Here is a 20,572-nt window from a genome sequence, read left to right as displayed (position 1 = left end):
ATTTATGTTCCATTTTCTGAGGAGAAAAATGGGCTTCTGTGTATACACAGGCCCGTATAATTTTGTAAGGTTAACCTACTGTAATATGCAAAATTTTCTGTGCACCTATGTTATGAACCCTAGGTTGTATTACTGTTCCCACGTATTTTCTGGCCCTTCTGGTAAGAGGATTATGTTTCCCTGTCCAAATCATCACACTTGGCCATGAGACATCTTTTAACATGTCTGACGCACATTAAGACATCTAGTGCATGCTGCATTGGGCCAAACTGATAGAAGGAACCGTAGGATAAGAATCTGTTCCAGACCACATGACTCTCATTTGTTACCCCTTCAGAAATTTATTCAGTGCCTCTGTTTCATGAAGAACACACACATTATCTCCCCTTCTCACAACAATCTTAGACGAAAGATCTTTTTGGATAGATGTTTTGCAGATGAGAACAATCATAAATAGGGTCAATAACTTTCTTGAGGTGATAACAGCTTCTCATTAGCTTAGCCAGGATTTAAACACAGATCTGATTCTCTCTGTATATATTTTATCTCTGTATTTTCCTGTTTGCTCTGTATATCTAACCATGTATATCTGATGAATCCTTTCTTTACCAATATGTGGAATTAATAATGCAGTGTACAAACCTTCTGTCATAAATACTCTGTTTCTATTTAAATAAGTCTTATAAACTACAGGCTTGAAGGTCACAGATTTGTTGTTTTCAGAGGTTTTTATTTTTGTTTTTAAGTTTGGAATCAGGTACCTCTAGGTGAGGCTTACAGTTGCCAGTTAGCAACAATAGCCATCACTCCCTACTATTTTTAGCCAGCTGACTTTGTACACGTATCTGCATGGCCTCTGTAAGCTTGAGTTTATAACCCCAGATTGGCTTACCTCATGCACATTGATAGGAGGACAAGGTAGGCGAATAATGCTGTTCTGGTCATTCTTTGACTCCAGAGAACTTATTTTTCACAGTTTCAGACTAGCAAATTTTTAAATTGTGCACAAGAAGGCAGAAAGTAATAAAAAGTCCATTTACTAGCTGGTCATTGTTCTAAAATTTTTAACATTTAATTATCTAACATAATCCACCTAATAACCTTATGAAATAGATAATGATGATTCCCGTTTTAGAGAAGGGGAAAACTGAAGCAGGAGAAGCTGAATAGCTTGCCCAAGGTCACACAGCAGTTAAGGGGTTGGGCCAGGATGTGAACTCAGTCTGATTCTGCATTCCTAGACATCACACTGTGATGGAGCTCTGTAGGTATCTGCACTAACTCTTCTCATGAGTAAAAAAATTTCTTAGGTCATTACTTGATACCCTTATGTGAAGAACTAGTTTTGCCTTCTTTTATGCTGCAACTTTTGCACAACTGTCTATAGTTATGAATTCATACTCTTTCTACAATCAGACATATGCCTTTTGGGGATTGTGAATCATACAGACATTACATTCTTTTGCTACCTTGAGTTCATTGGATAAACATTAGTCAGCCCTGATCTTTGGATCTTGTGAAAATCATAGTCTTCACTGAGAACCCCCTAGTATGCTTTAATAGGTGTAATAAGAAAATGTTAGCAAACCTATCACTTCATCCTTAAAAAAAATTTCTCTTAGCACTGTGAACCAACGTGTGTTCTGTTACTTTTTGAGAAAGACTGCCATTCTCAAAATACACTGCTTTACATTGTTTGAAAAATAATAATTTGTGCTGAACATTTACAAGTTTTATCTTGAGGGAGCGTGTGTCTCAAGAGTTAACACTACCACTGTGAATTGAATTTCCTGAAACTTTGAAGCACTCAGCTTGGTGATAGGGCTTAACAGTTAGAGGACTGAAGCTTGGTGGCATGTGACCCTGTTGTGAGATGGAAGACTGAGAACTGAGTGAAAAATATGATTAACGAACGGTACGAGCTGCCGTCACACCTGGAGGGGAGCAGAGACAGTTGAGAGGGGAGCAGTGGGTGGGAGCACAAACACTGCTCCCCTTCCGCTTTCCCAAGGAGGGTTAGGGTTAGGGTTAGGGCTAGGGCTAGGGCTAGGGCCAGGGCCAGGGTCAGGGTCAGGGTCAGGGCTAGGGCTAGGGCTAGGGTTAGGGTCAGGGTCAGGGTCAGGGTCAGGGTTAGGGCCCAGTGGGAGGGGCTTTGTTTTGTCTTTTTCTCCTGTCACTTCTGCATGGTAAAATGAAGGGCTGGTAGCATGAAGGCTATGAATATAATTGTAAAAACAGTCAAGGATCTAAAAAAGGGGGGTTTTCTTTTGCTTGTGTATTCCCAAGCTTTTCTAATTTTCTGTTCTGTTGTCACTGAAGTCTTTCTGGGGCATTTGAAACCTTGGATCTGAACTGGCGGGGAAAAGAAATCTTCCAGGCTCCAGCCTCTCTAGCAATGTTCATGTCACACCTGTGCCATCAGAGTGATTCTGAATGACAGGAAGGACTACTGATTCAGGGGAGGTCTTTAGCTGGTATGAAGGATCAGCTATAAACAGGTCAGGGTTTTTTGTTTCGTTGTTTTGGTTCTAATTTGCATGTTTTATTTTGTCAACTTTGCCTAATATTTACACGCTATGCCTACTCTGTTGTTTATTTTGATGGTTGAGCTGTATAGGATGTTATGTATAAGCACACACATCATCAAATGTTCATTTTGTTGAAACCAGATTAATGTCACAATATTCAGAAAACTTCTTGTGCTTTCAGCTTTTTTTAAAAAAATTGACACTTTGAAAGACCAAAATGAGGTAAATGTCTCTCTTGTGCACTATGTTATGTAGTACTAATGGATTGTTAGATATTTGCCATAGTGTTAACATGTTAATTTATGCCCTGTAAATGAATATGAGACCCTATTGCTGGGAAAACTGTATAGTCTGCAGAATAAATGCTGTATAAGAAACAAGCCTTCTTCTAAATAACTTTTTTTTTTTTTTTTGCTAGTTCACACTTGAGCAGAAGGTGCTATAGGTGTGAAGAATCTAGAGACTGTATAATTTGAGTGATAAACCAGATTATAAAATAAGCTTAATTACTGATAAGAGTTTTGCTCATAAGTTTGACACCGTCGTGTAGTATCTATTGGCTACTTTTGCAAGAAGCATTGGAAAACGTACTTTTGGGAGTGAGTCGAGTGCTGTTTCTAGTGTTTTGAAATAAAAGCTTGCAGCTTTTTGGTAAGCAGACCTTTTTGAATTCTATCACAACCAGTTAACCTGTAGTGAGTAGTATATATTTTATATGTGCAGGGATAGTTTGTAAAATTCACACATCTGCTTATTGACAGGGATGCTTAATATTTCTGCTGTTCGTAGACACATTCTTGTTTCCTAGAAATAAATTTTATAGCAATTTGAAGTCTGTTAATGTCGAAGAGAACAAATGTTTTTAAACTTAGTTTGTTATCACCAGTACTAAATAAGTTAAATTCAAGAAATCTTTATTATGTGGTGAGCATTTTGCTAGGAACTGGCACACACAGTGAATAAGACATTCATTCATTCATCCAAAAAATATTTATTCAGTATCTTCTATGGGTAATCAAAGGGCTTCCCTGAGGAAAGAGTGCTTATGTTAAGGTTCAAAATGAGTAGGAGATACCAAGGTGTGAATAGCAAGATAAAGAAAAAGAGTCTCTCACATGCCTTGATCAAAGGACTCCAGGTTGAGAAAATGAAAAGTTAAAAAAGCCCAAGCTGTCCAGAATGGCTGAAGCCAGGGGCGGGGAGAGAGGAGCAGTGGCTTAAGATGGGACTGAAGAGATAGCCAGAAGCCAGTTCATGGAGATGTCTAACTTGGAAGGCAAGATTAGAAATGTGGAGCTGATTATTAAGGCAATGGAAGGTCAGTCAAGGGTTTATGGAGGAAAATGACTTTTTTAATATTACTCTGATTGCTTTGTATAGAATGGATTACAGTGTGGCACAAGAGAGGATAGGATGTAAAGAAAGCAAGATGCTAGTGAAGCATTCTGACAGATGATGATGACTCAGGCTAGAGTGGTAGTGGAGAAGTGGATGGATTCTAGAGATCCTTAGGAGTAGTAAAGAGGAGATGTGGTGATTTTTGAGATGTAGAATTAAGAGAGGGGGCACATGGAATCTGAGATAATTCCCAGGCTTCTGACTTCAGCCTCTAGGAGAATGATGGTCACATCTCCTGAGAAGGGAAAAAGGACAGAAGACAAGGTCCATTTTAATTTCTGAGGTAATACTTCAAAGTGGGCAGATTTGTGGACATAAATAAGGAACATAGGACAATAGTTATTTATCTTCAACAGGGGATGTATACGGTGTGTACTTATATACATATATATAAATAATCATGTATGTTTTCAAAACTTGACTGAAAGTATCAGGCAGTATCAAAACAGTATCAGTCAGTGAAGACATATAGATTTTAAAGAGAAGGAATCATCGTGAGAGAGAATCTTGTAGGCTAAAGGTTTTGGTTTTGAAAGAAGCTAGGAGAGGGTTCATGAAAGAAAGTTCGAATGAACCAAGCCACATTGCTGCTAAGTCACATCGGTCGTGTCTGACTCTGTGCGACCCCACAGATGGCAGCCCACCAGGCTCCGCCATCCCTGGGATTCTCCAGGCAAGAATACTGGAGTGGGTTGCCATCCACATTGAGCAGATTACAGTTTTCCCTATAAGTTAGGATCAAAAGGAAAGTTACGACCAACCTAGATAGCATGTTCAAAAGCAGAGACATTACTTTGCCAACAAAGGTCCATCTGGTCAAGGCTATGGTTTATCCAGTGGGTCATGTATGGATGTGAGAGTTGGACTGTGAAGAAAGCTGAGCGCCGAAGAATTGACGCTTTTGAAGTGTGGTGCTGGAGAAGACTCTTGAGAGTCCCTTGGACTGCAAGGAGATCCAACCAGTCCATTCTAAAGGAGATCAGTCCTGGGTGTTCTTTGGAAGGAATGATGCTAAAGCTGAAACTCCAATACTTTGGCCACCTGATGCGAAGAGTTGACTCATTGGAAAAGACTGATGCTGAGAGGGACTGGGGGCAGGAGGAGAAGGGGACGACAGAGGATGAGATGGCTGGATGGCATCACGGACTCGATGGACGTGAGTCTGAGTGAACTCCGGGAGTTGGTGATGGACAGGGAGGCCTGGTGTGCTGCAATTCATGGGGTTGCAAAGAGTTGAACATGACTGAGCTACTGAACTGAACTGAACTGAACTGAAGGTGACTGCATTTTAAGATTTTGATGGGAATTATATTGTCCTTTGCTTCTTGGTCATTCTTGATTAAACCGATTTGTTTTTTGCTGAGGCTATTAACCCAGATTAACATTTAAATACTAGAGTTTAAGATTTTAATTAGAAGGCTGGAATGGAACTCTGACTTGTGAATTGGTTGGCTACTGCTAATGGGTTTGTAGCTTTTTAAAATTTGATCTCTAAGGTTTGTGGTTGGGGTGGGAATGTGAAGCTTTAAAAACCTAGAAATGTGTTTATGGGAGGAAGCTGTAGCCTGTTGTGGAGATAAACTAGGAGAAGGGATGAAGAAAAGAGGAGAAAGGACCCTATTTCATTAGAGGAGGCTTTTTATATTATACAGTGCCTTGCATGAATCAGACTTCGGAAATATCAGAACTGAATTTTTATTTTCAACATTTCAATTTTGCTTTAATTGGGTACTTGAAACATGAAGCATTTTATGGTGTGAAATACCAAATTAAAGCTCCCAGTGGCAACATGGAGTTGTCATCTGTGATATAGAGTCATATTGGGGGGTTGGAGCCTGGGAATGGAAAGTGGAGACTGGAAAAGTCACCCTACAGGTTGGGCCAAGGTTGCTTTGATGATGCATTCTTTAGTGGGAATTTCGGTGCAAGAGTTACCCGAAATTGGGTCTGACACCCTAGCTCCAGCATATTTAGGAGGGAGAAGGTTGCCCAAACTTGCCATGCTCCTCAGCCTCTGCTGAAATGTGGAGATGAAATCTGCCACCCAGTTTATTTTGAGAATTAAATGAGAAAATGAACGTAAGGTCTCTGGCAGAGTGTCTTATTCACAGTAGGCACTTAATTCTTAGTTCTTCTTTCACCTCCAGTTTAAGCCATATCCAGATTTAGTGGTCTGTAATAATGCTGTAGATGTCTTATTAGTGGCCAGATAGATTTAATGAATGAGTTAGAATAAATGCAGTTGAATTTCTCACCTCTCCTTATTGATGATGAAAATAGAAATTCATAGCACTTCATCTTCTAGAATTGCTAAACCAGATGATGCTTAGGACTGCCCATAGAGGCACACAGAATAGTTTTTGAAGGGTTTAAAATAACAATTGATAAAATAATTTGAAATGTATTTCAGTGATAGGCTTTCTGCTGAAAAACATTCGGCCACTTACTTATCCAGTTAACATTTATGAAGCACTGTTTCTGTCCCGGGCCTGTGTAATGTGGGAGACAAGTGAACAGATGATTCTTACACACCATAGTAAGTCTTGTGCTGTGGGGAATCACAGGGAATCATGCCAAGAAAATCTGACAGCGTGTGCCAAATGCTTTAAAAATATGCATCCTCTTTTACCTCGTTGATGTGCTTCTAGCAGTATAACCTGAGGAAGTTTGATGAAATCTTGCTTACAGTATGAAAAATTGGTGATTGCAAATGTATAACAAAAGTGACATTACTTTGTCAAAGAAGGTCCATCTAGTCAAAGCTGTGGTTTTTCCAGTACTCATGTATGGATGTGAGAGTTGGACTGTGAGGAAAGCTGAGCACCGAAGAATTGATGCTTTTGAACTGTGGTGTTGGAGAAGACTCTTGAGAGTCCCTTGGACAGCAAGGAGATCCAGTCAGTCTGTCCTAAAGGAGATCAGTCCTGGATGTTCATTGGAAGGACTGATGCTGAAGCTGAAACTCCAATACTTTGGCTACCTGATGCGAAGAACTGGCTCATTGGAAAAGACCCTGATGCTGGGAAAGATTAAAGGCGGGAGGAGAAGGGGACGACAGAGGATGAGATGGTTGGATAGCATCACCGACTCGATGGACATGAGTTTGGATAAACTCCGGGAGTTGGTGATGGACAGGGAGGCCTGGCGTGCTGCAGTCCATGGGGTCACAGAGAGTTGGACATGACAGAGCGACTGAACTGAACAAAAATGAATTGGCTTGGTTTCTGTATGATAAATGGACATTACTTGTGCCTGTCAGTGATCACAGAGATCTATAAGTGACAAAGGAAAACTAATGGGTATCTTTTGAAGAGGAAAAAGAAGGTTACAAGAACGTTTTTTAAAAAATAATTAATTTTTAAAGAAAAAGTTTAGCGAAATCCTTTCCAAATCACTTTTATGTATTCTCTGCCTTGAAGAAGGGCTTCCCTGGTAGCTCAGATGGTGAAGAATCTGCTTGCAATGCAGGAGACCTGGGTACAATCCCTGAGTTAGGGAGGTCCCCTGGAGAAGGGAATGGCAAATCACTCAAAAAGACATAGGTATGATCATAATCTGGAAGCAGGTGGGAGTTTAAGTGAGCTAATCATCTTGCCAAATCTGTGTAGTTTCATCTAAGAGATAAATTATATATATATATACACACACACACACACATACAAAGAAGTCTTGAGTAATGACTAGATAGAATATAGTCCCAGTGAGACAGCCCAGGTGAATGAGCATGTCAGCAGAGCAGGAAGGACAGTGTGCTTTCTTGGTGCTCCCAGTCTTTTGAGTTGCACTTTGCAGTAAGAAGACTGACCTGTGAGAAAAATCATTCTGAAGATCACGGGAAAAAGTATGTCTAGTGAGTATGTTTGTAACCAGCCCCAGGGACTTCTCCACTGGCCATTTTGGCTCAGCTGGTGGCATTAGGTCAGCTTTTTTAGCTTGTGGAACCATCCCATTTCTGGATACCTCAGGTTCTAAGAGTACGTTTGTTGAGAAATTATTTTTCCCCTTAGTTGATAATAAGATAAGCTGCCAAGATCTTGGCTTCTGTTCCCTTTTCAGCAGCAATCCGTTTAAAATTCAAAAGTTTTAACTTAGGTTTTCCAAACAGTTTATTTTGGAGAAACGTTATTCAAGGCCAAATTTATACATTTGTATATAGGATAAACTCTACCAATTTACAAAAATAGATAATTATTCCTCCCCCCCCCCTCAAAACGATGGATAAGCTTGGAGAGCTCTAGTTTTCCCATTTATATGAGAACTGTAAACCAACAAGTAACAAGTCTTTTCTGTTTCTGGATCAAATGGAGTGACTATTCCAGAGTAGAGTAACAGGAGGCAGTCTCTGCCTATTTTGTTGTTTACTTTTTACATGGAATATATATCTGCTCCCTCTGTCCTTGGAATAGACTTCTGGAGTTTCTTTTTTTTTACTTCTGTTTCTAGTCATAAATTAGATGCTGAATGATACAGAAAGAAAGGAACAAGAGCTTATTTAACTTATATGCAGAGTACATCATGAGAAACTCTAGGCTGGAAGAAGCACAAGCTGAAATCAAGATTGCCGGGAGAAATATCAATCACCTCAGATATGCAGATGACACCACCCTTATGGCAGAAAGTGAAGAAGAACTAAAAAGCCTCTTGATGAAAGTGAAAGCAGAGAGTAAAAAAGTTGGCTTAAAGCTCAACATTCAGGAAACTGATATCATGGCATCCGGTCCCATCACTTCATGAGAAATAGATGGGGAAACAGTGGAAACAGTGTCAGACTTTATTTTGGGGGGCTCCAAAATCACTGCAGATGGTGACTGCAGCCATGAAATTAAAAAGCATTCCTTGGAAGAAAAGTTATGACCAACCTAGATAGCATATTAAAAAGCAGAGACAGTACTTTGCTGACAAAAGTCCATTTTGTCAAGCTATGGTTTTTCCAGTACTCATGTATGGATGTGAGAGTTGGACTATGAGGAAAGCTGAGCACCGAAGAATTGATGCTTTTGAACTGTGGTGTTGGAGAAGACTCTTGAGAGTCCCTTGGACAGCAAGGAGATCCAACCAGTCCATTCTAAAGGAGATCAGTCCTGGATGTTCATTGGAAGGACTGATGCTGAAGCTGAAACTCCAATACTTTGGCCACCTGATGCAAAGAACTGACTCATTTGAAAAGGCTCTGAGTCAGACATGACTGAGCCACTGAACTGAACTGAACATGTGCAGATACCTTTTGTACATTATCTTGTTTAATCCACACTATCCTGAGAGGTAGAAAAAACTCGTTCCTTTCGTTTTACAGACAAGACCCCCAAAGAGTAAACAGTTTGCTCTTAGCCGTATACAAAGTCCGAATTTGATTCTAGATCTGACTTTAAAGCTGCCAACTTTTGCTTGGGAGTTAGAAAACTCTTACAGTTAGCTCTTACAATTCATCTGGTGAGTTGCATCAACTTTCTTGGCTCTTGCTTTCTTTATCTGTAAAGTGAGAGGATTGAGCTGGATCTTTAAAGTTAATTCTGGTTGTAAAATTCTGTTATTTCTGATTTCTTTATTGAATTGAAATGGAGAGTGTATAAAGCTTCTAGTAGTTCTCTTGTTTGCAGCCAATTTGGTTTGTGAAGAATACTGTTAGCCCTGTGATTTTTTTTTTTTTTTCACACCGTTGTCCTGTGGTGGTACATAAAAGACATCAGTGAGAAAATGGGTTAAAAGAAGGTACATTATGTCAGCTGCAGATTCACAAAAGAAAACTTATTTAAAGAGGAGCACCTTGACATCAAGAAACGGTAAACATGGGCTGGAGATTGTGTAGGTGGGACCTGGTAATTGTCTTCGGACACCAGTGTGATTTAACTTCAAAGAGTTATCGTGCCTCAGTGAGTGATTCTATGTGTGTGTCTGTCTTGAGGCATTGGGGATTCTGTTAAAAGGTACAATGATGACTCAATTTCAATTCTTCTAGGGTCTTATTTCCAATTAAGTGCTAAAGAAGTGGCTATAGGAGGGACACAATGATTATTGACATAGAGCTAATGAGATGACGTGATATAAAAAAAGCATTATCTGCAGTATTTTTATTCCACTTAGTACCCTTTTCTCTAAAAATGCTGTACAACTAACATTGGGATAATAAGTCATTAAATGTCAAAACACTGAAGAATAAGAAAGTGGCTAGGAGAAATAAATACACAGAAGTAGTAGAGGCTTTAAATCACTGATGGGCACAGCAGATTAGTGATTCTTTGGCTAACTCCATTGCATTCACCTTTGATGCTGTAAATAGGTGGGGGTTTGACATGGATGCTTTTTCATCCTGTAGTTAAGACTGAAGACCATGAATTTTCATGTCAGATAAACCTGTGTTTAAATCCTGATTCTATTGCTTACTAGCTATTGAAACAAATTAACCAAAATTTTCCAAACCTCAGTTTCTTCATCAACGAAGTGGTGGTAATTTATATCTCCCTTGGTAGGGTTGTTTGGAGGATTAAAGTAAATGAGTTAAATAGATAAAACATTTAGTTCAGTGCCTGGTACATGGTAAACGCAACATCAATTCAGTTCAGTCGCTCAGTCGTGGCCGACTCTTTGCGACCCTGTGAATTGCAGCACGGCAGACCTCCCTGTCCATCACCAACTCCCGGAGTTCACTCAGACTCACGTCCATCGAGTCGGTGATGCCATCCAGCCATCTCATCCTCTGTCATCCCCTTCTCCTCCTGCCTTCAATCAGAGTCTTTTCCAATGAGTCAACTCTTCACATGAGGTGGCTAAAGTACTGGAGCTTCAGCTTTAGCATCATTCCTTCCAAAGAAATCCCAGGGTTGATCTCCTTCAGAATGGACTGGTTGGATCTCCTTGCAGTCCAAGGGACTCTCAAGAGTCTTCTCCAACACCACAGTTCAAAAGCATCAATTCTTCGGTGCTCAGCCTTCTTCACAGTCCAACTCTCACATCCATACATGACCACAGGAAAAACCATAGCCTTGACTAGATGGACCTTGGTCGGCAAAGTAATGTCTCTGCTTCTCAATATGCTATCTAGGTTGGTCATAACTTTCCTTCCAAGGAGTAAGCCTCTTTTAATTTCATGGCTGCAGTCACCATCTGCAGTGATTTTGGAGCCCCCCAAAATAAAGTCTGACACTGTTTCCACTGTTTCCCCGTCTATTTCCCATGAGGTGATGGGACCGGATGCCATGATCTTCATTTTCTGAATGTTGAGCTTTAAGCCAACTTTTTCATTCTCCTCTTTCACTTTCATCAAGAGGCTTTTTAGCTCCTCTTCACTTTCTGCCATAAGGGTGGTGTCATCTGCATATCTGAGGTTATTAATATTTCTCCCGGCAGTCTTGATTCCCACTTGTGTTTCTTCCAGACCAGCGTTTCTCATGATGTACTCTGCATAGAAGTTAAATAAGCAGGGTGACAATATACAGCCTTGACACACTCCTTTTCCTGTTTGGACCCAGTCTGTTGTTCCATGTCCAGTTCGAACTGTTGCTTCCTGACGTGCATACAGATTTCTCAAGAGGCAGGTCAGGTGGTCTGGTATTCCCATCTCTCTCAGAATTTTCCACAGTTTATTGTGACCCATACAGTCAAAGGCTTTGGGATAGTCAATGATACAGAAATAGATGCTTTTCTGGAATTCTCTTGCTTTTTCCATGATCCAGTGGATGTTGGCAGTTTGATCTCTGTTTCCTCTGCCTTATCTAAAACCAGCTTGAACATCAGGAAGTTCACGGTTCACGTATTGCTGAAGCCTGGCTTGGAGAATTTTGAGCATAACTTTACTAGCATGTGAGATGAGTGCAATTGTGCGGTGGTTTGAGCATTCTTTGGCATTGCCTTTCTTTGGGATTAGAATGAAAACTGACCTTTTCCAGTCCTGTGCTCACTGCTGAGTTTTCCAAATTTGCTGGGATATTGAGTGCAGCACTTTCACAGCATCATCTTTGAGGATCTGAAATAGCTCAAATGGAATTCCATCACCTCCACTAGCTTTGTTTGTAGTGATGCTTTTTAAGGCCCGCTTGACTTCACATTCCAGGATATCTGGCTCTAGATGAGTGATCACACCATCGTGATTATCCGGGTCATGAAGATCTTTTTTGTACAGTTCTTCTGTGTATTCTTGCCACCTCTTCTTAATATCTTCTGCTTCTGTTAGGTCCATATCATTTCTGTCCTTTATCGAGCCCATCTTTGCATGAAATGTTCCCTTGGTATCTCTAATTTTCTCGAAGAGATCTCTAATCTTTCCCATTCTGTTGTTTTCCTCTATTTCTTTGCATTGATCGCTGAAGAAGTCTTTCTTATATCTTCTTGCTATTCTTTGGAACTCTGCATTCAGATGCTTATATCTTTCCTTTTCTCCTTTGCTTTTCGCCTGTCTTCTTTTCACAGCTATTTGTAAGGCTTCCTCAGATGGCCATTTTGCTTTTTTGCATTTCTTTTCCATGGGGCTGGTCTTGATCCCTGTCTCCTGTACAATGTCACGAACCTCATTCCATAGTTCATCAGGCACTCTATCTGTCAGATCTAGTCCCTTAAATTTATTTCTCACTTCCACTGTATAATCATAAGGGATTTGATTTAGGTCATACCTGAATGGTCTAGTGGTTTTCCCTACTTTCTTCAATTTAAGTCTGAATTTGGTAATAAGGAGTTCATGATCTGAGCCACAGTCAGCTCCTGGTCTTGTTTTTGTTGACTGTATAGAGCTTTTCCATCTTTGGCTGCAAAGAATATAATCAGTCTGATTTCAGTGTTGACCATCTGGTGATGTCCATGTGTAGAGTCTTCTCTTGTGTTGTTGGAAGAGGGTGGTTGCTATGACCAGTGCGTTCTCTTGGCAAAATTAATGGTAGCAATTCTTATGCTCGGAATATGTCAGAATAGTGACTCTGATGAGATTATTGAGCATAACAACAGCTTCTCTGGTCCAAAAGATAAGGTGATGTGGAGTGTACAGGATCTTGTGTTCTTCTCTGAATTGATACAGAACAGTATTATCTGTAGACCGTCTGAGCCACCAGGGAAGCCCACTTCATAGTCTAGCATAAGATTTTTTAATAAGGAATCATACAGAGAGTAAACATAATTCTTTAAGGAGTTACATACATACCACTGGCTTTAAGATATAAAAAAAATTACAGGTGGAATTGAAGATCCTTGTTCAGTTCAGATCTAAGGTTTCAGATGCCCCGGAAAGACTTCAGTGACAACAGAAAATCACGACTGAGCGACTGAACTGAACTGAACTGATGGACAGAGCAGCCTGGTAGGTTGCAATCTGTGGAGCCACAGAGTTGGACTCGACTGAGCATTCAGTTCAGTTCAGTTGCTCTGTCGTGTCTGACTTTTTGCGACCCCGTGGACTGCGGCACCCCAGTTCTCCCTCTTCACCACCACTCCTGGAGTTTATTCAAATTCATGTCCTTACAGTTGGTGACGCCATCCAACCGTCTCCTCCTCTGTTGTCCATCCCCTTCTCCCGCCTTCCATCTTTCCCAGCATCAAGGTCTTTTCCGATGAGTCATTTCTTCACATCGGGCGGCCAAAGTATTGGAGTTTCAGCTTCAGCATCAGTCCTTCCAGTGAATATTTAAGACTGATCTCCCTTAGGATGGACTGGTTGGATCTCCTTGCAGTCCAAGGGACTCTCAAGAGTCTTCTCCAACACCACAGTTTAAAAGCATCAATTCTTTGGCTCCCAACTTTCTTTATAGTCCAACTCTCACATCTATATATGAGTACTGGAAAAACCACAGCCTTCACGAGATGGACCTTTGTTGGCAACGTAATGTCTCTACTTTTTAATGTGCCGTCTAGGTTGGTCATAACTTTTCTCTCACGGAGTAAACGACTGAGCAATACACACATGGGACGTTAGACGTATATATCTTTCTGTAGCTTGCTTTTCTCTCTCGACATTGTTTTTGAGATTTTCTGTTGTACTTACAGCTCTATTCGTTTATTAAGATTTTACCTGCCATACATTATTTTATCAATTGAATGAATATACCATTTTAATCTATTCTCTGTCAGTGGACATTACCTATAATTTTGAATATTTCTGCATAGTTCTCACTTCACATCCCACTGTTCACTGCTGTCCTGAACTGTGTTAATTTTTTAATGACTTAGAGATACATATTCTTAAAGAATATATGATTTGTTTTGCATGTTTTTAATGTTTATGTAGTATAATCTTACTATATTATTTAGTGACTTTCTTTTTTGTTCAACAGAATTTTGAGGTTTATTTATGTTAATGTGTTGTGGCAATAGTCATTGATTTTCACTGTGTACATTATTCCACTATTTGAATATATTATGATTTATGGACATTTAGGTTGCTTCTGAGTTGTTAGTAATACAAACAGTATATAATCAGCATCCTTGTACTTGCGTGCTGATTTTCTCTGAGGTATATACCTACTAATAGAATGACTTAGGGCATTCTATGTGCATCTTTGTCTGCACTGGATATTGATAAGTAGTAATTATATTATCATTTAATTATACATATTTTCTAATTTCTCATTTGACCCTTCAGTTTAAAGTGCATTTTAGAAACTTGCAGATATATAAGATTTTTATTACCAATTTTTAACTTAATTGCTCTCTGGTCAATTAATAATGCCTATTTCTTACTAATTCTTTGTTAACTGTTGAGACTTTTGCTTTATAACATAATGTGTGGTCAGAATTTATCCAGGTTTTAGGCAGTTTTTATAAATATTCCACATGTGTTTGAAAATAATTCATCATCTAATTATTGGTTTCCCATAATTCCAATCATTGAATCCCATAGATTCCAATGATTTCCAATTATTTTTGCTTTACATATTTTGAGGCCTTGTTTTGGGGGGCATATAGATTAAATAAGAGTTGTTTTATATTTCTGGTAATTTTGTTTTTTGCTGTTAACATAATGATCTTCTTTACCTCTCATAATGCTTTTTCTTCAAAGTTTACATTTCCTTACAGTGCTTGTAGCTATGATTGGCTTTTTAATCAGTTGTATTTACTGGTGTTTTGTTTATACACTTTAAAATTTTTCTCTCATGTTAATATTTTTAGTATGTCTCTTGGAAATGCCATGATTTTCCAAACAGGATTTTGTTTGTTTAGTTTTAATTTTCTGTATTTTACCTGCTACGTTTAGCCTGTTGACATTTATTACCACTAGTGGTAGGGCTTCCCTGGTGGCTCAGATGGTAAAGCGTCTGCCTGCAGTGCTGGAGACCCAGGTTCGATTCCTGGGTCTGGAAGATCCCCTGGAGAAGGAAATGGCAATCCACTCCAGCCCTCTTGGCCTGGAAAATCCCATGGACGGAGGAGCGTGGTATATCTGAACTTACTCCTAGCACATTATTATTTGTTTTCTGTTTACCCTGCTTTTTTCCTCAGCTGTTTTTCACCTTCTAATCTGTCCAGTATTGGTTTGAACAGTTTTTGTTTATTCCTTTTATCCTTGTTTACCCCTAAGATTTTAACATGCATTTGGCTTTTCTGAGTCTTAGATTAAAATCAGTATGTCCACCGCTTACATGAATAATACATGGATCATGGGAATCTTTTAACTCATTGACTCTCCACCAGTTTTCTAAGGTTTTTATCAGTATTTTAGTTACATTTTTTAATCACTCAAATTAGTTTTAATTTTTACACTTTCATTATTTTCTAATATCCAAGGTAATTGTGAACTCCTCATTTAAACTTGTTCTTTTCACTCTTTCTCTTCAGATTTTCAAAAGAAACAGCCAGACGATGATTCCACTCCAAGTACAAGTAACAGCCAATCAGACTTATTTTCCGAAGAGACCACCAGTGACAGCAACGATACCTCGATAACCACGCCAGCTCTTAGTCCCAGCCAGCAGCCGCTTCCGACAGAACTGAATGTAACTGCACCAAGTACAGAGGAGTGTAAGTGCTCAGGCCTGTGAAGTGGCAGAGAAGGCAGCCTAGGGATCATCATGGGTTTCTTTGTAATGCCTCTCCTAGGGAAAGGCTAGCAGCTCTTTTAATTCAAGATTGAGTGGTAACATGCAGGCCCAAGTCACCAAGGTAGAGAGTAAGTTTCAGCCTTCCATTGAGCTTAAACTTTTCTAAAAAGAGTGCCTTTTATGTTAACTGTCAAGGTACATGAGATTTTGAACCAGTCTAGGGCAGTTCTCAGCCTTGGTTGTAAATTAGAATCCACTGGGGATTTTTAAAACAATTTTAATCTTCTTCCCTGAATCTAATTTAATTGGTCTGGAGGGAGGCTCAGTGATATGTTCTTTTTAATTCTTCAGAGACTTCTTAATATGCAGCAAGAATTGAGGAACCACTGGTCTAGGGAACTTACCCTGATTTAGCAACCTTCCATTGAAGCCTTGCCTTTCTCACTAAATAGGCTTTGAGTGTTTCTAGGCAGTTAACTGAGATAACACTATATTCTGTATACATAGGATATTTGAAGGGAGGAGGAAGTAGTCTCTGTTACTATTCTGTAAGTCCTTAGTGATAGGATACTGTTACCATACGTATGATGTGGAAGCCCATTGTCCACTTACGTTTTGTAGTGCTGTAGCCATTTCCTTTAGAGCACAACTGTAATTGACAGAGTTTGTTGAAAATTAGAGTGATGTTAATGACAGCCATTTTTACCTTTTAAAAGCTTTACGTAACAGGTTGAAATTTGGTGTTTCATATTTACAGAATATCTAGAAATCCTTGGAATATGGTAGGTTAGGATATTCTGTCTTCTAACTTCAGCACAGAACAGATATTTATCTAAACCTATCATAAGCCTTCATACTAGGTAAAATTGAGAATATAAAAGTTAAAAAGGCCATAGTCCCTATCCTCAAAGAACTTTCTGTTTATCAGAGGAAATTAAATATATTTCTTATAATAAATTAGCAGTTCTCAGCCAGGAGCAGTTTTGCTCCTCCCCCTCCCCACAGTGCTGTAAACCTCTGACACTGTGTCTGAAAGCCCTCCACAGCAAGGAATTATCCAGCCTGACATGTTAGTAATGCCAAAGTTGAGAAACCCTGGTACACAGTTGTGTGCACCCATTTTAATGGTCCTTTTCCATGTGTTAAAGACATGGACTATTGAAGGAGAGTGTTGATTTACTGGTTTACTGGTTTGAAGACAGACACATGGAGGAAAGTTGCATGGAATCTGCAGTGGCAAGTGACTCACTCCTTTAGGGCCATTTATGGAGGACAAGGCTGGACAGATTATAGCCATGCCATAGTGGCTTGAGTGCTCAGTGAAGATACTTGGCTGTTAAGACAGTAGTCATGTTTTTGAGCAAAGGAAGTAATATTGCCACAATTATACTGAGAAGTAACCTGGCAGTATTGAAAAAGGGAAGGATTATACTAGATAATACTGCATAGAGAGAATTTTTAAATTGTTGTAACCTGTTGAAAGAGGCCTAGGAGAAGGTGTAGAAATTATATAAGAAGAGAAAAATAGATGAAAGTGGTAGTGACATTAAGACAGTAGGCTTTGTTTTATATTTAAAAATCTTTTTGGGGTTATTGAGAAGCTGTGACCCCTTGTCTCAGAAAAACACACACCCTCCATTTATACTCAGTTTTGAATAAAAAAATTTTTTCTAAAGCTCACTATGACCTTTAGGTTAAGGACTCCTTGTCTGCGGCAAGGTTGGAGCTGATCAGGATCTCGTTTTATGGAACAGCATTTGATTGGATACACACAGCAGGATCAGGCCAGGATCAAAACAACTTGAGCAGCCCAAGTGCTCTGAGATAACAACAGCTTTTTTTTTATTGAGCACTTTTTATGTGCAAGACGTTGTTCTATATGTTTTGTATATTTTCACTTTTTATTCCTCGTGACAGCTCATTGAGCTGTGAATACTCATTATCCCCATTCTATAGATAAGGAAACAAGCACAAAATTATCAGGTAATTTGCTCATGGGTCCCAGTGTCTCAGCAGGTAAAGAATCTGCCTGCAGTGCAGGAGACACAGGAGACATGGGTTTGATCCCTGAGTTGGGAAGACCCCTGGAGGAGGAAATGGTGACCCACTCCAGTACTCTTGTCTGAAAAGTTCTATGGATAGAGGAGCCTGATGGGCGACAGTCCAGAGGGTCCCAAAGAGTTGGGCATGATTGAGTGACTAAGCACACACACAAAACAAACTAGTAGAATCCAGAACAGGATCCAGAGTTAGGCATTTGTCTTCAGAACTCATGCTTTTAATCAGTTTATTCATAATGTGAAATGTAACTGCCATAGAGAATAGAAATGTTCATGTTGGCAAGCCTGGCGTGCTGCAGTCCATGGAGTCACAAAGAGTCAGACATGACTTAGTGATCAAACAACAACATGTTGGTAAGATCAGCTCTTTTCTCTGTAATTAAGGTTATGTGGAAACTTAACAGGGTAACCAAAAGTTACTTGGTTAATTCATCATGAAAAATCCTTGTAACAGGGATTGGAAATAAAAACACTATATCCATGTGACTATATGACTAAAACATTTTCTCTGGATTCAGATCTGTTTGGGAAGCAGATCCATAAAAAGAATTTATATAACAAATAGCAAAGTATGGACTCAGAGCAAGTGGGGTTAGATGAAGTGAAATTTTCATTGAGTGAGCCTAATTATCAGGTGACTCTAAGGACATACAAGGAAGGTCTTATGTTCAGCACAGGATTCCATCTTCATACCCTTTTCCCCGTCCTGTGCCTGGGCTTTGACCTGCCCTGAGCTAGTGAGCCCCTGGGACATAGCACTTCCTGTGTTTCTTTTTATTTTATTTATTTTTATTTTTTTTTTAATTTTTATTTTTACTTTATTTTACTTTACAATACTGTATTGGTTTTGCCATACATTGACATGAATCCACCACGGGTGTACATGAATTCCCAAACATGAACCCCTCTCCCGCCTCCCACCCCATGTCATCTCTCTGGATCATCCCCGTGCACCAGCCCCAAGCATCCTGTATCCTGCATCAAACATAGACTGGTGAATCGTTTCTTACATGATATTATACATGTTTCAATGCCGTTCTCCCAAATCATCTCTCCCTCTCCCTCAGAGTCCAAAAGTCCACTCTACACATCTGTGTCTCTTTTGCTGTCTCACATACAGGGTCATCATTACCATCTTTCTAAATTCCATATATATGTGTTAGTATACTGTATTGGTGTTTTTCTTTCTGGCTTACTTCACTCTGTATAACGGCTCCAGTTTCATCCATCTCATTAGAACTGATTCAAATGTATTCTTTTTGATGGCTGAGTAATACTCCATTGTGTATATGTACCACAGCTTTCTTATCCATTCATCTGCTGATGGACATCTAGGTTGTTTCCATGTCCTGGCTGTTATAAACAGTGCTGCGATGAATATTGGGGTACATGTGTCTCTTTCAATTCTGGTTTCCTCAGTGTGTATGCCCAGCAGTGGGATTGCTGGGTCATAAGGCGGTTCTATTTGCAGGTTTTTAAGGAATCTCCACACTCTTCTCCATAGTGGCTGTACTAGTTTGCATTCCCACCAACAGTGCAAGAGGGTTCCTTTTTCTCCACACCCTCTCCAGCATTTATTGCTTGTAGACTTTTGGATTGCAGCCATTCTGACTGGTGTGAAGTGGTACCTCATTGTGGTCTTGATTTGCATTTCTCTGATAATGAGTGATGTTGAGCATCTTTTCATGTGTTTGTTAGCCGTCCGTATGTCTTCTTTGGAGAAATGCCTATTTAGTTCTTTGGCCCACTTTTTGATTGGGTCGTTTATTTTTCTGGAGTTGAGCTGCATAAGTTGCTTGTATATTTTTGAGATTAGTTGTTTGTCAGTTGCTTCATTTGCTATTGTTTTCTCCCATTCAGAAGGCTGTCTTTTCACCTTGCTTATATTTTCCTTTGTTGTGCAGAGGCTTTTAATTTTAATTAGATCCCATTTGTTTATTTTTGCTTTCATTTCCAGAATTCTGGGAGGTGGATCATAGAGGATCCTGCTGTGATTTATGTCGGAGAGTGTTTTGCCTATGTTCTCCTCTAGGAGTTTTATAGTTTCTGGTCTTATGTTTAGATCTTTAATCCATTTTGAGTTTATTTTTGTATGAAGTGTTAGAAAGTGATCTAGTTTCATTCTTTTACAAGTGGTTGACCAGTTTTCCCAGCACCACTTGTTAAAGAGATTGTCTTTACTCCATTGTATATTCTTGCCTCCTTTGTCAAAGATAAGGTGTCCATAGGTGTGTGGATTTATCTCTGGGCTTTCTATTTTGTTCCATTGATCTATATTTCTGTCTTTGTGCCAGTACCATACTGTCTTGATGACTGTGGCTTTGTAGTAGAGCCTGAAGTCTGGCAAGTTGATTCCTCCAGTTCCATTCTTCTTTCTCAAGATTGCTTTGGCTATTCGAGGTTTTTTGTATTTCCATACAAATCTTGAAATTATTTGTTCTAGTTCTATGAAAAATACCCCTGGTGGCTTGATAGGGATTGCATTGAATCTGTAGATTACTTTGGGTAGTATACTCATTTTCACTATATTGATTCTTCCGATCCATGAACATGGTATATTTCTCCATCTATTAGTGTCCTCTTTGATTTCTTTCATCAGTGTTTTATAGTTTTCTATATATAGGTCTTTCGT

The 20,572-nt window shown here is 39.4% G+C and overlaps 1 protein-coding gene across 1 annotated transcript in view; it reads left to right on the top strand.

Moving 5' to 3' along the window:
- Positions 1-20,572, top strand: part of ZFAND3 (zinc finger AN1-type containing 3) — a 327,628-nt gene that overhangs the window by 233,206 nt on the left and 73,850 nt on the right. The window contains exon 3 of the mRNA XM_040249777.1: positions 15,678-15,860. Coding sequence (XP_040105711.1) covers positions 15,678-15,860 — 183 coding nt within the window. The remainder of the gene's footprint in view (positions 1-15,677; positions 15,861-20,572) is intronic.

Source organism: Oryx dammah, unplaced genomic scaffold, assembly GCF_014754425.2.
Source record: "Oryx dammah isolate SB20612 unplaced genomic scaffold, SCBI_Odam_1.1 HiC_scaffold_11, whole genome shotgun sequence".
Taxonomy (NCBI): domain Eukaryota; kingdom Metazoa; phylum Chordata; class Mammalia; order Artiodactyla; family Bovidae; genus Oryx; species Oryx dammah.
This window is presented reverse-complemented; position numbering and strand designations above follow the sequence as displayed.